A 15,000-nucleotide genomic window follows, 5' to 3' on the forward strand; every position below is an offset into this window, starting at 1 on the left:
CTTTGGAAACTAAATGAAAACCAAGCCGTGACGACTAAAACTAAGACTAAATATATTGACTATTTCGTCAACAAATTAAAAACTAGACTAAAATGTTAGGAATGGACTAGTGGACAAGAGATCCCGTATAAGTCATTGTACACTTGGTTTTGAATGCCGGAAATAGCTGATCTATATAGAGCTCACTGCAACGCGTTGTGAGCTTGTAGATCGGCCGTTTTCAGCAAGTGCAAAATCAGCCATTACGACGGCATCAAGGCCCGCCAACATATACATTTTAGTCGACTAAATGAACTAAATGTAACTCTGTGGCCCCTTTTCCACCGGTTCAGTTCTTTTGGGTTTTTAGTCCATGAGCCAGATCTCCAAAATTGAAAGGTTAATTATGAATTGAGTAGGGCAAAACCATACCTATATTAGATTGTTATCACCATGAAACTTCCCCAATTGAGAAGACAATGATTTATTGTATTACAAATTTTACATTTTTAAATATGCAAATGAGGCATTATGTAGGAAAATATGCAAAATAATCGAAAATATGAAAAAGCTACTACTGTGGAAGGGTTATCATGTATTAATTTACTTGTATTGATCCTATAAACAATTTAATATAGGGTATAGTTTGCCCACCAATTTTGGAGCTCTGGCTCATGGACTAAAAACCAAAAAGAACCAACCGGTGGAAAAGAGGTCTGAGAGTATACAAATACCGTTTGTACACTCTCAGAGTTAAATTAACATTGGTATTACAAAATTAACTGGGGGTCCCAGAGATAGAAATGCCATTAAATGGGGTGTCCGTAGACGTAGACTAATGCATGTCAAACTGGAGGTCATTGAAGTTTAAAACGCATTGGGAATCACTGCTAGAGCCGTAAAAAATCTTCTCTTACGTACGTGGGTCGATCCCCATGGCATATCTCTTCAAATGGGGGCTATAATTAGTGTCAATTTGGGGGTCCTTGACGTGAAATGGTTTGGGAAGCACTGGTGTGTGTGTGTATATATAGGGGGCATTAAAAACCCTGCATAACGTGATGCATATTGTCTCCTCTGTCCTCCTCATATACTCCTCTGTCTCCCGTGTCTCTCCTCCCTGCCTATCCTATATATACACTTTATAGCTGATCTCCTCCAAAGTCCCCAAGGCGGAGTACGTCCCTACCATCCTCCGAAGAGACGACCCATCCATCATTCCCATTCTCTATGTGAGTCTTAAAAAAAAGGGTCTTTCAGACTGAGCGCGCCTATGAAGTTATATGGCTTTCAGCGAGACCTGCCGTTTTTGTTGCGCGGCGCACTGGGGGAGCAGGTCGCTGGCGAGTGGCGAGACAACGCAAGCGTCATTTACACGAGCGCGGTCCCCGTGGGATTTGTGTCGCGCGCGTCGCTCGTTTCGTGCACACTAGTACGCCCGCGACTCACACCAGACCTGGATTCTGTTTAGCTTTCTTTTTTGGTCTTTTTTTTTTATACGCTTGCGTTGTCGCAGCCCCTCTTGATCCAGACCTGGAGGAGGAGACCCTGTCGTGTCGTTGATCCAGGCAACAACAACACCTGCGTTCCTCGCTTCCCGTTTGAAAGGCCCTATAATTAACCCATTCTGACCTGAGATCAGATTCACACGAGGTTTCCGCTGGACACACACTGGTCTGATTAACCCGTTCTGACCTGAGATCAGATTCTAAAAATGTCAGTCGTTCTTCAATTTTTCAAAAAATATAGCAGACCTATATACAAGCTCGTAGCGCGCCACTCGGTGGCGCGCTACGAGCTTGTAGTTTTTCAATAGCTAAAGCATAACATGATGCTAACACCCACATGGGTTCCCGTTCAGAATGGGTTAACATGCACAGACGCACGCACGCACTTATCTTCAATGAAATCTGCAATGCAATGTAGTGTAATGTATAATGTATAGAGGCTATACTGTAACTCTTGACAAAATGATCCCGTTTTGACTGGACCTCATCTCTTCCCTCAGGACCACGAGCATGCCACGTTCGATGACATCCTGGGTAGGTGAAAATAAAATGCCTTGCATGCCTTGTTTTGATGCTATATAGGATTTATAGGCATTCATGCAAACGCTCTTCATCCAGAGGTGCACGTGTCAAAATTGTTGCACGCGTGCTCGTGTCGCGCACGGGTATACGTGCACACACATAGACATCAAAGGGGGCTTCGGGCCACATGCCCCTTTTACCCGTGTCTGTGAAACAACTGCCCCTCTACTCTACTCTCCAGACCACGAATGCAGAGATGAATGCAAATGCGCGCACTCCTCCTTTTCCATATGCCATGCCGGACACGGCAGCATGCAGGAGAATTCCTGTCCTTTTCCCTGTCCTGAACTTGACATTATTGGCATTGGCATTTCGCGTTGAAACGCATTTTGTTTAGAAATCCAGGTCGTGCGCACCCAGGGCCGGATTAACACCTCTGAGGGCCCCTGGGCACTGAAACTCGAAGGGCCCCCCCCCCCCCCCCCCTTCACGCTCGCGCAACAATTTTGCTGTTTTGGGGCAGTTTTATGCCGTTACATTGGCCTATTTCCGGTCGCCTACCCCCCCCCCAATTGCACTTTTCAGCTCCCCTTCTCACCAACAATAAAACACTAATCTTTTTCTTTTTAGACACCATTTATTTCATTCCGATTAGCAGGGAAATTTTATGTGAAACAAAAAAATTATAATAATATATTTTTTTTTTTGAGGGGCCCCTGGTGCCCAAGGGCCCCTGGGCACGTGGCCAAAGTGCCCATATGGTAGATCCGGCCCTGTGCGCACCGCATCTCCACAAGCTAAAGAGTGAATGTGTCGAGCCCCGGGAAATTGCAGATCTACAAGCTCTCAACGCGTCGTGCTGCGACGCGTTGAGAGCTTGTAGATCTGCTATTTTCTCTATTTTTTTGTCCAAACGTGCCCTCTTACGGGGATGTCAGCGCCTTCCTCTCTGACACTCTCTGGTCAATCCCCAAACGCGGCCACGCCTCTCGTGCAGAAGGCATATCCGATCCTCTCTCTCTCTCTATATATATATATCTCTCTCTCTTACTATGTATTTTTCCTTCCTTCCCACAGAGGAGATTGATAAAAAGCTCACATTATACAGGAGAGGAAGCAAGTGTTGGAGAATGCTCATCTTCTGTCAGGTGAGTATAGAAAAACTGGGAAATATGATAATTAAAAAAAACAAAAACAAAAGGACAAATAGAAAATACTCGGTGAATGTTTTAAATCGTGCCAATAACCAACAGAACGGTATATATATATATATATATATATATATATATATATATGTCACAAGGATTAGCCAAAAAACATGCAGTAATCCTGGTCTCTAAACTGCCTCCCCCTGGCCAGCCGGTGGCGCCTGATGGAGGGGGAAAGGAATAACTGGTCGGAATCACGTGTTCCTTATATCCACGAGCTATACATCCGGCCTGTGAAAAGAAGCAGCTTGGACTCCTCATGCATAGAAGGAAGCGTGAGGTCAAGTCCGCTGCCCTCCCCAGGTTGGCAGAGGAAGTGGTATAGCGCTCAGGATTACATTGGATAATTGACACTGCATGGGTGAAAAAAATGGGTTGCAAAAAAAAAGTTATAAGCAAACAAAAAATGGATCAATTTACTTGAGTAAAAGTCCTAAAAAGCACAAAAAACTTAAAGTATTCATTATGCAGAAAGTGGTTGATGTACACTTTGTACAGTATGTTTTGCGGTAATTACTAATAATCAAAATCTACAAAGTATAGTAACCAAAGTTTTGAAATAATTCTAGTGGAGTAAAAAGTGCAATATTTGCCACTGTAGAAGGAAAAGTATGGAAAATTGGAAATACTCCAGTAACGTAAAGGTATACTACTTTAGCTATAGAGCACGGAAGTCTGACGTCAATAGAGGGCGCTAAGTCCACAGGTTCATGTACCTTTTATTTGCATTGTATAATCCCCATAGGAGGATTTTTAGATCGCCTCATATAAGAACTGTGTTTGAAAAATAAACATGTCACCCTGGCCGTTCATATGGATATGAAGAATCAACTGACTGAGAGAAAACGCTATTGTTACTGCTACTGAATTAGTTACATTTTCGCTAGAAACAGACAGACAGGAATATATTTTACCCAATATAAAATATTCCATAAAACACATTCCTCATCAAATATAATATTGCAGTACAGCAATGCATGGCAACTTGAGGTACACTCTTCTTTAATATTTCATCATGACTTTTCACGGAAAGAGTTGGCAACTTCTCCTGTGGTCAATCCATTCCTAAGACAGAGAAAAAAAGATCCACTGTGGGTGTATTGGATTTTTCGGGATCACTAAACACGGGTTGAAATTCACCCGAACACCTGCCTGTAGGAAAAACCAGCGATGTGGGCAGGGAAACAAACCTTCTATGATGTCACTGAGCATCATGAAGGTATACTGAAAGGCATCGGCAACATTATGAAAATTCACCCATGTTTAGATGAGCCATGTTATTCTAAGTAGGCTACTTCCGTGAACTAGGGGATGAGCGAGTGACGTCAGGACTTTGGCGCGCTATACTGGAATGTGTACTGTAGGCTGCTATACAGTGGGCTGCTACAGTATACAGTACATACAATAGTGGCCCTTTACCATGCTTGTAAAGAGAATCAGTGATGTAACTCCCAATGGTATCCCAAGCTTTTAATTAAGAAGACAGACATTATGCAAAGTATAGTTGATACACAATGATTAGTCTCTCACACACACACACACACACACACACACACACACACACACACACACACACACACACACACACACACACACAAACAACTTAACTTAAAAAACTTAACTTAAAAAAAAAACTTGACTTAAAAAAACTTAACTTTAAAAAAGTATGTAATTTATTCTAATTGTTGTTATTGCAATTTACGCTTCCCGCGTTCGCACGTCTTACTTGTAGTAGTTAATAACTATAGTGTCTGTGTGCGTGTATGTGTGTGTGCGTGTGTGCGTGCGTGCGTCACATACAGGGAGGTCCCGGTCATCTCTATCTGCTGAAGAACAAAGTGGCGACGTTCGCCAAAGTGGAGAAGGAGGAGGACATGTGCCAGTGAGTTATGCCTCCACCGCTGAGATCTCATGAGGAACCTTTTCCCTTTGCCAGATGTCTGAGTGAATATGATTATTTCACTCAATAAATCACTGTAACAGACTAGAGCGAGTACTTAGAGCGACAGAGAGAGAGGAGTGTCTGGGTTTCCGAGGCTACTATAACAGTGGTTCCCAAAGTGTGGCCGGGGGACCCCCAGGGGGCCCTTGGTCTTCACCACTTTTCAACCTATCTTCATATAATGGGTCCTCACTAATAATCATGAAAAAATGGCGCTTTCTTTCCTCCGACTCGGTCTGTGTCTCATAGGAGGGCTGCGGGCAGTTCAGGAACCGTCTTCCAGTGACATCATCGATGGGGGATACAAGCTAATAAAAACTGCAGGCTTTCGAGTCCTAAAAAGTTACAATGCAAAAATGGAAGCCATATCGTTCTCACGGTAATTGTTTAAAAAATAATCTGCACAATGATGATGTCACTGGAAGACGGTTTATAAACTGCCCACAGCCCTCCTATTATGAGACACAGACTGAGTAGAAAAAAATCGTGCCATTTTATCATGATTATTAGTGAGGACCTATTATATGAAGATAGGTTGAAAAGTGGTGAAGTGGTCCTTTAAGCATTGGCTAAATGAAATGACTATAGTACGCTTCATCTTGAGAGAGAACGAGGTATTTCCTGAGGAACAGGGAGAGGCAGTTTGATATGGTTTGGCTGCCCCTTGTCCGTTACTTGAGCATAGAAACAATTAATAGACACGATAACCACTGATATGGTTGACCGTACGCCATTTTCTTTTCAGATGTTTTCCATTTGTCAAATTATTATTGCTATTTCATAGTATGCACCGAGTTGGCGCGCTATACGAGCTTGTAGGTCTGCTATTTTTGAAAAATCGAAGAGCGACTGACATAGAAGACTTTTTTTTTTTTAAGAATCTGATCTCAGGTCAGAATGAAAGACTGTCAGGATGTAGAAGACATTTTTTGAATCTGATCTCCGGTCTGCTTGGTGTGTGTCCACTCACTCACTCACACACAGGTTCTGGAGGAGGCTTAGCCGCTTCATGAGCAAAGTCAACCCAGAGCCAAACATCATCAACATCATGGGCTGCTACGTCCTGGGCAACCCCAATGGAGAAAAGGTACGCAACGCACACGCGCACACACACACGTAGTGCACGCACGCACACACACACGCACGCACGCAGTGCACGCACGCACGCTTTCCGTAAATGTACCTGCAGGTTGTAAAATGTAACCCTGCAGGTTATATATATATAGGCAACCTGCAGGCCCGGCAAAAATAAGCACATTTTCCTATAGTTTGAAAATGATTTTGTTCAGGGGACACTTTGTGGGCTATGACGCTTTTGTCACAGAAGCGTGAATCAGTCTTCATATACTTCATCATATAATCACTTTGTCATTTCATATACAGTATATAGCTCCTAATTGTCTCTTTCCATTAAAAAACACAATCAGCCCTGCGCCCGGGATCAAAATTGAAGCTCTGTGAGGGTGTGGCCGGGGAAAGACAGACATGGCCCGCTTTTACTCTGTAAAGCCCCCCCCCCCCCCTCTTCTGTTCCGGGAAAAAAAAACGGATATATTTTTTCGCTTTCGCTTATACTGTGCTCTCGTTTCCATAAATATCGCCAAATAATCCGCCGCGTTCATATTTTGACCCGAGAGGCATGAGTCGACGAGAAGTCAGAAATGAAAAAGCTTACAGTAGTTTATCCGTCCGGTCAAAACCACGGAGAGCTGCCGTAGATTAGGAGAGACGAGGCATAAACAGGGAAGTGAACATTCTGACCTGAGATCAGATTCATACGAGGTTTCCACTGGACACACACACTGGTCTGATTAACCCATTCTGACCTGAGATCAGGTTCTAAAAAAAAATAAAGTCAGTCGTTCTTCGATTTTTCAAAAAATAGCAGACCTATACAACACGCTACGAGCTTGTAGATCTGCTATTTTTCAATAGCTAAAGCACGACATGATGCTAACGCCAAAGTGGGTTCCCGTTCAGAATGGGTTAATGCCTCCTGTCTCTCTCTCTCTCTCTCTTCCTCCCCCATGTCCGCCTATACAACTCTCACTTTGCATTTCTGTCTCTCTTCCTGCATTGGTTTTCCCCCGGCGCTCTCTATATAGCTGTCACTTCTGCTCTCCGTTGTAATCTCTTAACCCATTCTGACCTGAGATCAGGTTCATACGAGGTTTCCACTGGACACACACTGGTCTGATTAACCCATTCTGACCTGAGATCAGATTCTAAAAATGTCAGTCGTTCTTCGATTTTTCAAAAATAGCAGACCTACAAGCTCGTAGCGCGCCACTCGGTGGCGCGCTATGAGCTTGTAGATCTGCTATTTTTCAATAGCTAAAGCATAACATGGTGCTAACACCAAAATGGGTTCCCGTTCAGAATGGATTAATATTCTCATTCTCAAGCAGCCGTCCCTCTTCTTGCTGTGTGTATAATCTCACTCTTTCTCTTCCCTCTCTCTCTCTCTCTCTGCGTGTCTATCGTCTCATTCTTTGTAGCTCTACTTCATTTGGCCGGGGCGTTGCAAAAGGCCAAGAGCCTGTAATGGGGGTTATTGTGCTACACCTTTTTCCACTTAAGAGCCACACTTAAGAGACAGACGGGCATGTACGGACACACACGCACGCGCACACACACACACACACACACACACACACACACACACACACACACACACACACACACACACACACGCATGTACACGCACGCACACACAAACCATACCCCCATAGGGTTGTGGGAACCCGTCTGAAGTGCTTTGCTGTATACATCAAACGATGCGCTGCTCTTTGTGTAGTTGTTTGCAGATCAGAGTCATATCAGTCAGACTGCAGGGAATCAAGCTATATACTTCCCATTTAAGGGAAGTATATAGCTGAAGTATAATAGCAACATGTATAGCCAAAACACCCCCCGAGGCGATCGACGACAACAACGGGGAAGGTGTGATACATTCTAACGCGACTATTATTATAGCGACGGGGACCGCGACGGGGCCGTCGGGGGAAAAAAAAAACATCGTCTTTGCTTAGAATCGGACGGAATGATTTAGATCTATTCACGCTTTTAAGATTTCCGATAATGGAATCGAAGGTTGCGCAACGGACGCTCCTCCCGTGCCTGTGGAAGAAGCGATGCGATCGATCGGTTTTGATATCGATAAATCTCCGTCTCTATATTATCAATCTCCGTCCGGAGCGCTTGGCGTTGCTATATGAGTGACTCCGTCCTTGCCGCTCGTGTGTGTGTGTGTGTGTGTGTGTGTGTGTGTGTGTGTGTGGGGGGGGGGGGGGGTAAGCTGTGTATGGTTGCTAAACTATTTGTGTATAGCTTTAAAGTCCATACTCAACGTGTTCCTCACTGTCACTGGATAAATGTGTTTCACTGCGGAAGGAGTCAAGGACTGAGTTAGAGTGTGTGTGTGTGTGTGTGTGTGTGTGTGTGTGTGTGTGTGTGTGTGTGTGTGTGTGTGTGTGTGTGTTGCGTGCCTGCACTTTCTTATCTTGGTCCTGCAGCTGTTCGGGAAACTGAAGAACCTGATGAGGCCTTATTCTGTTGAGTTTGTGTCACCGCTGGAGCTGTCTGCTCAGGGTGGGGTGCACACACACGCACACGCGCACACACACACACACGCACGCACGCACGCATGCACGCACGCACGCACGCATGCACGCACGCATGCACGCATGCACGCACGCACGCGCGCACGCGAACACAATATGGACCTGGAACAACACATTTAGCTGACAGCAGTGTTCAAAGCAACCACTAGATGATGCTAAATACGCTTTTTTCCTTGACAAGCATTACATTCCCATTGGCAATGAAAGGAGAATTGCACGTCATGTGTGTGTCCGAGCAAATCGACACGTTACGGCACGATGACGTATACGACGATAAGAAGAGCGCCCCTCACTTCACACGCGTGTGATTTTTGAGGGGCGCTAGCCAGCTCTACTTCTCACATCACGTCTCAAGTTTTGCCATTGACAATGAAAGGGGAATTCAGGTTAAATGTCCGCTAAATCTTGTCCCCACGCGTCTCAAGATTTGCCATTGATTGGGGGAGTTTGCATGTTCTCCCCGTGTCCCTTAGGGGTAGGTACCCCCACATGTTCTCCCCGTGTCCCTTAGGGGTAGGTACCCCCACATGTTCTCCCCGTGTCCCCTAGGGTAGGTACCCCCACATGTTCTCCCCGTGTCCCCTAGGGTAGGTACCCCCACATGTTCTCCCCGTGTCCCCTAGGGTAGGTACCCTCACATGTTCTCCCCGTGTCCCCTAGGGTAGGTATACCCTCACATGTTCTCCACGTGTCCCCTAGGGTAGGTATACCCTCACATGTTCTCCCCGTGTCCCCTAGGGTAGGTATACCCTCACATGTTCTCCCCGTGTCCCCTAGGGTAGGTACCCTCACATGTTCTCCCCGTGTCCCCTAGGGTAGTTACCCTCACATGTTCTCCCCGTGTCCCCTAGGGTAGGTAGTGGTACCCCCACATGTTCTCCCCTCACAAAAATGCTGTTGTATGTCATCATAGTATCCAGTCGGCTTGGACCAACCTAGATGGATATAAACATGACCTTCACCCTTAACACACAGGCTGAGTGGCAGCTCCTCTCCTCTGGAACTATAGCCTGGATATATTTTATATATATATATATAATATATAGATATATTTTTTATATCCAATCCAATGTATGAAATATGGTTAATCCATCCTGGGCGGGAACCCCTTTTTGGTGTTTTAAGCATTGTGTTATGCTTTAGCTATTGACAAATAGCAGATATACAAGCGCTATATACGAGCTTGTAGGTCTGCTCTTTTTGAAAAATTGCGAAAAGGTGGCGCAAATCTTTGAATATATAATATATTCTTTCAGAGCGAACATTTTGAACTCAAATCTTTGCTTCTGAGGGGGGGGGGTTCCGTGGAACAACATATTTTCAGGCGGGGGTCCGCGGCCAATTTACACATCATTCTTTGTGGGGGTCCTTGAGCACCACTGACATAGAAACATAGGGTTTTTCAGAAAACTGTCTGGATTCAGAAGACATTTTGTAGAATCAACGTCGGGTCAAAATGGTTTAAGATTATTGTGACTCTGAATCCCTATGGTACCTCGATCTCCAAGGAGGGGCAATGTGTTTGTTACTTACCTATAGTAAGTATCCTTGCCGAGCCATGAGGCCCATAGGGGGCAGGAGCCTATCTCCTGTTTCTGTAGCGTGAGGCAGCTTGATGTACAAGTACACCCCCTGGACATGACGCTAGTATGTCGCAGGGACTTACCCCCCAATCCAACCCTTGATGCTGAGTGTCAAGCAGGGAGACACTGGGTCCCACTTTTAGAGTCTTTGGTATGACCCGGCCGGGGGATCGAACCCCGACCTCCCAGTCTCAGGGCGGACACTCTAACCACAAGGCCAATGAGCTGGTACTTACTTACTTACTTACTTAATCCTCTTGGTTTCCGGTGGAACATAAGGCTGTGACTATCTGCCTCCATCTGGTCCTGTCCTGTGCAGCATGTTGTGCCTCGCCCCATGTCAGATTGGTAACAAGACAACTCACCCCGTTTCTGTTTTTCCTCCCAGAATCCCCAGTGAGGGGTTGGTGGGAGAGGCTGGACAGCAGACGGCTGGACTTTGAATTTCTCTAACTATAAACTTTTATGACGGCAGACAGCCAAATATCATTTATGAAAAGCTACTACAGTGAAGTCCGTTTACAGAAGTTGTTGTAGGATATGTGGGGATTATCTGATGAGGTACCATTTGAGTGGGCAAAACCTTACATATATTAAATAATACTAAATTGTTTATAGGGTCAATATAAGTAAAATAATATAGCCTTTCCACAGGAGTATCTTTTTTATATTTCTCCAAAAAGAATACAAACGGCCAATAGCGTATTACAAAGTTATCCCCCTCACTGGTGAAAATTCCGGGAGGAAAAACGGGCAACCACCGGGGTGAGTTGTCCAGTATTCGTCAGATTTCTGACCTGAGATCTGATTCTAAAAAAACATCTTCTACTACATCCTGACAGTTTTCTGGAAAAAGCCATGTTTCTGTGTCAGTCGTTCTTCGATTTGTCCAAAAAAAAGCAGACCTACAAACTCGTAGCGCGCCACTCGGTGGCGCGCTACGAGCTTGTATAGATCTGCTATTTTTCAAAAGTAGATCTGCTGTTTTTCAAAAGTTCCCTCTCTCGTTGTCCCGTACACGTTCCACTATATTATCTTCCAGGCAAAGAAGTGATCGAGAAGTATTTCGACTTCCGCCTCTACCGACTGTGGAAAACGAGGCAGCAATCCAAACACCTGGACTACGAGGAGCTGGCATGACGACGACGACGGGGGGCGGATTCAACAGATCAAACTCCTGGACTGGACTCCTGGACTGGACTATACACGACTGGTCTATACATGATGCTTGAACCAACGCACTACTGTACACACACACACACACCACCCGGACTACAGTACAAAGGACCTGTTGTTATATGACAGGGAAACCCAAAACAACTCCTGCAGGACATAACGAGGATCTATTATGACTAAATGAACCCGGGGGTCCAGAGACTGGACGCAAAACCAAATTGCTCAGCAAAACTCCCCCCCCCCACACACACATTTAGAGACAGCCATCATGCAGTACTTTGCTTTCCAATCTGGAGAGCAGGGTATGGATGCAAGGTGAATTAAAATGAGGTCAGGAAGCGAAGAAGCGTATATAGCCTATAACGGTGGACTCCACGTTTGCTCCCTGGAAGGAGAGAAACGTTGAGACCGAGGAAGCTGAACGCGGAAGTGTTTGGCTGCATATATATATAGCCCGTGTTTCTTTTCTTTCCGGGGAGGCAACATGGAGTCCACCGCAAACGGTCTCTTCGCTTCCTATAACCTCATTTAATTAACCGTGGGTGGACATCGATAAGACGCCATGAAGGAGGACAGTGTAACGTGGGACGGATGGTTGTCGTGATGATGGCTGTCGCGGAGGGTATGAGACAAAGGCGTGGACTACGGGGGATGACTGGTTGTTTTTGTGTTCCTCCATTCGTGTTTGTTAGTTTGTTTGTTTGTATAAGTCTCGACTTCCGCGTCGTGAGGTCATAGTTACGGAAAATAAGGCCGAGTGATAAACAAATGATCACATAGATAGATTGGAAAGGCAAAAGAGATAAGGATGGACGGATACAAGATAGGTGCAGGGCACTAGTAGGGACATCATGGGCACCTCGATGTAAAATTGCGGCTATTTTCTTATTTTAAATTATAATTTAAAATTAAAGTATACATGATGTGAAGATGCTCGGTACATCATTATCGGCCTTAATTTTATCCTTCAACTTCTTTTTTATGCTCCAAAATGACGGATATATATATATATATATATATATATATATATATATATATATATATATATATATATATATATATATATATATATATATATACAGGTTTTGTAGGAATTGTAGACATATTTGAAATTGAATTGTCGAATGTTTAATCATGTAATGATCATGTATACTTTATTTTACTTAAAGGACCACTTCACCACTTTTCAACCTATCTTCATATAATAGGTCCTCACTAAAAATCATGAACAAATGGCGCAATGTTTTTCTACTCGGTCTGTGTCTCATATAGGAGGGCTGTGGGCAGTTCAGAAACCGTCTTCCAGTGACATCATCGATGGCGAATACAAGCTAATAGAAACTGCAGGCTTTCTAGTCCTGGAAAGTTGCAATGCCTAAATGGAAGCCATCGTTCTCACGATAATTAAAATCTATTTTTTTTATGAAGAAATCTTGTTTAAAAAAATAATCTGCCTAATGATGATGTCACTGTTGTCACGGTTTATAAACTGCCCACAGCCCTCCTATGAGACACAGACTGAGTAGATAAAAATCGTGTCATTTTATCATGATTATTAGTGAGAACCTATTATATGAAGATAGGTTGAAAAGTGGTGAAGTGGTCCTTTAAAGGACAACTTTAGTTTTTTTCAACCAAGGTTCATGTTTTAGGTTGTAATTGGAGAAGGTAAAAGATGAGTGCTAATTGACATGAATTATTTTTCATTTGCTGCTTTCTTTTGTTTTAGTGATTTTAGCTGTTTTTAACAGGCATTCGAACATGGGGCTAAATATGTTTTTCTTTTTACAACATTTTATAGCGATTTCTTTTTTTTATTATTTACTATAGTCCTACTAGACCCCAAGAAATTATATTTGACCACAAAAGATCACGGGATCTACTGAATGTGTCAAACTGACATATTGAGCCTATATGACACACAGTGTGGCTTCCCCCCAGTAGGCCTCCTTCACATTCAGTAGATCCTGTGATCTTTTGTGGCCAGATGTAATTTCTTGGGGTCTAGTAGGACTATAGTAAATAAGAAAAATAAAAGAATCGCCATAATAAAAGCAGAAAATGAAGAAAAAAAATAACACTAACACTAATCTTTTACTTCCTCTAATAACAACCTAAAACATGAACCATAGTTTATACTTATACTTTAACAGGGGCGGGAACCCCTTTTGGTGTTAGCACTATTATGCTTTAGCTATTTAAAAATAGCAGATCTACAAGCTCATAGCGCGCCACCGAGTGGCGCACTTACGAGCTTGTAGGTCTGCTATTTTTTGAAAAATCGAAGAATAGAATAGACAGAAACATAGATTTATCAGAAAACTGTCAGGATGTAGAAGACATTTTTTTCAGAATCTGATCTCAGGTCAGAATGGGTTGAAAAGACGATCGAGGTGCCCATGATGTCCTTGAACTTGAAAGCAAAACGAGAATACAAAATTGAATAATATACATATACAAAAAAGAAAAACAAACGTAAAGGAAAACGGCATCGTCAATCCTTTGTTGCAAAGACATACTCTCTAAGATCAATGTGCTTCAGAAAACATCTGGGAATCATGGCATAAGTTACACAACACAGCTGTTATCTCCCTAACACAGTCACAGGAGATAAAGCAGAGCTATATAAATCCATACATGGATTGTGTACATATATATATATTACATGAATATGATAGCATAGCTTTAGTCATGCAAATAATTACTCTGAGAATAATGATACATCGTTTTATTTTGTATGTGTTTATGTGCCGTTTCATAAGGAAATACTTTTAAATAACTCAGGTTTCAGCCATGGAGTAATTGTTCTTTGTTGTCTATATTTGGATCAGATTGTAAACCTTCATTGCCATTCACTATTGGTATGAATGTATTATCTGTCCGGAAATTGTGAAGAGTTGAGTCATTTTTCCTATATGAGAAAAAAAAAAAAGGTGAAATTTATAGAATGTCGATTGTGTGTGTGCGCACGCCCTGTGCACACATGTTTACAAATGTAAATGAGTGCATGAGCATTATCCATATATACTTGGGGTTCGATAAAAAAACCAAATCGAAACAAAAAACCAACGGTGGACAATTTCTAAACCACTAAACTAAGACCTATATTTCTTCGTGCGACAAATAGCTCAAAAACAGTTGCTCTACAAGCTCACAACTCGTCACACCCGCGACCCATTGTGAGCTACAGTAGAAGGTTTGACAACTTTGTGCCAGATATATGTCGCCAGAGTTAACGTGATGACTATATTTTCTTGGTTAAATTGTGATATCATCCAAACGTATAAGACCCAAAAAGCAAATGCATGTATTTAATTCAGTCTGACCAGAGTCAGGCATTAAAAAGAAAATACCCACCGACGTAAAAAAAAAAAAAGAAAAAAAGAATGGCCCCATCTCCCTCAGCAAATCGAACCCTGCTTGCATACAAGCAAGTGTGTGTAATATATGAACTGTCTA

General features: G+C 43.2%; 1 protein-coding gene across 1 annotated transcript in view; it reads left to right on the forward strand.

The window, feature by feature from the left end:
- The window catches only part of nsmfa (NMDA receptor synaptonuclear signaling and neuronal migration factor a), a gene marked incomplete at both ends in the record, with an annotated part of 51,715 nt that extends 40,210 nt beyond the window's left edge, over window positions 1–11,505 (forward strand). Inside the window, 7 exons of the mRNA XM_080756732.1 lie at window positions 1,128–1,211; window positions 1,988–2,021; window positions 3,087–3,157; window positions 5,020–5,099; window positions 6,144–6,246; window positions 8,675–8,750; window positions 11,408–11,505. Of these exons, the coding sequence (XP_080612858.1) occupies window positions 1,128–1,211; window positions 1,988–2,021; window positions 3,087–3,157; window positions 5,020–5,099; window positions 6,144–6,246; window positions 8,675–8,750; window positions 11,408–11,505 (546 nt within the window). The remainder of the gene's footprint in view (window positions 1–1,127; window positions 1,212–1,987; window positions 2,022–3,086; window positions 3,158–5,019; window positions 5,100–6,143; window positions 6,247–8,674; window positions 8,751–11,407) is intronic.
- Between the last annotated feature and the right edge of the window lie 3,495 nt (window positions 11,506–15,000).

The sequence above is a fragment of the Protomyctophum bolini genome (assembly GCF_963924005.1).
Source record: "Protomyctophum bolini genome assembly, chromosome: 22".
NCBI classification, from domain to species: Eukaryota; Metazoa; Chordata; class Actinopteri; order Myctophiformes; family Myctophidae; genus Protomyctophum; species Protomyctophum bolini.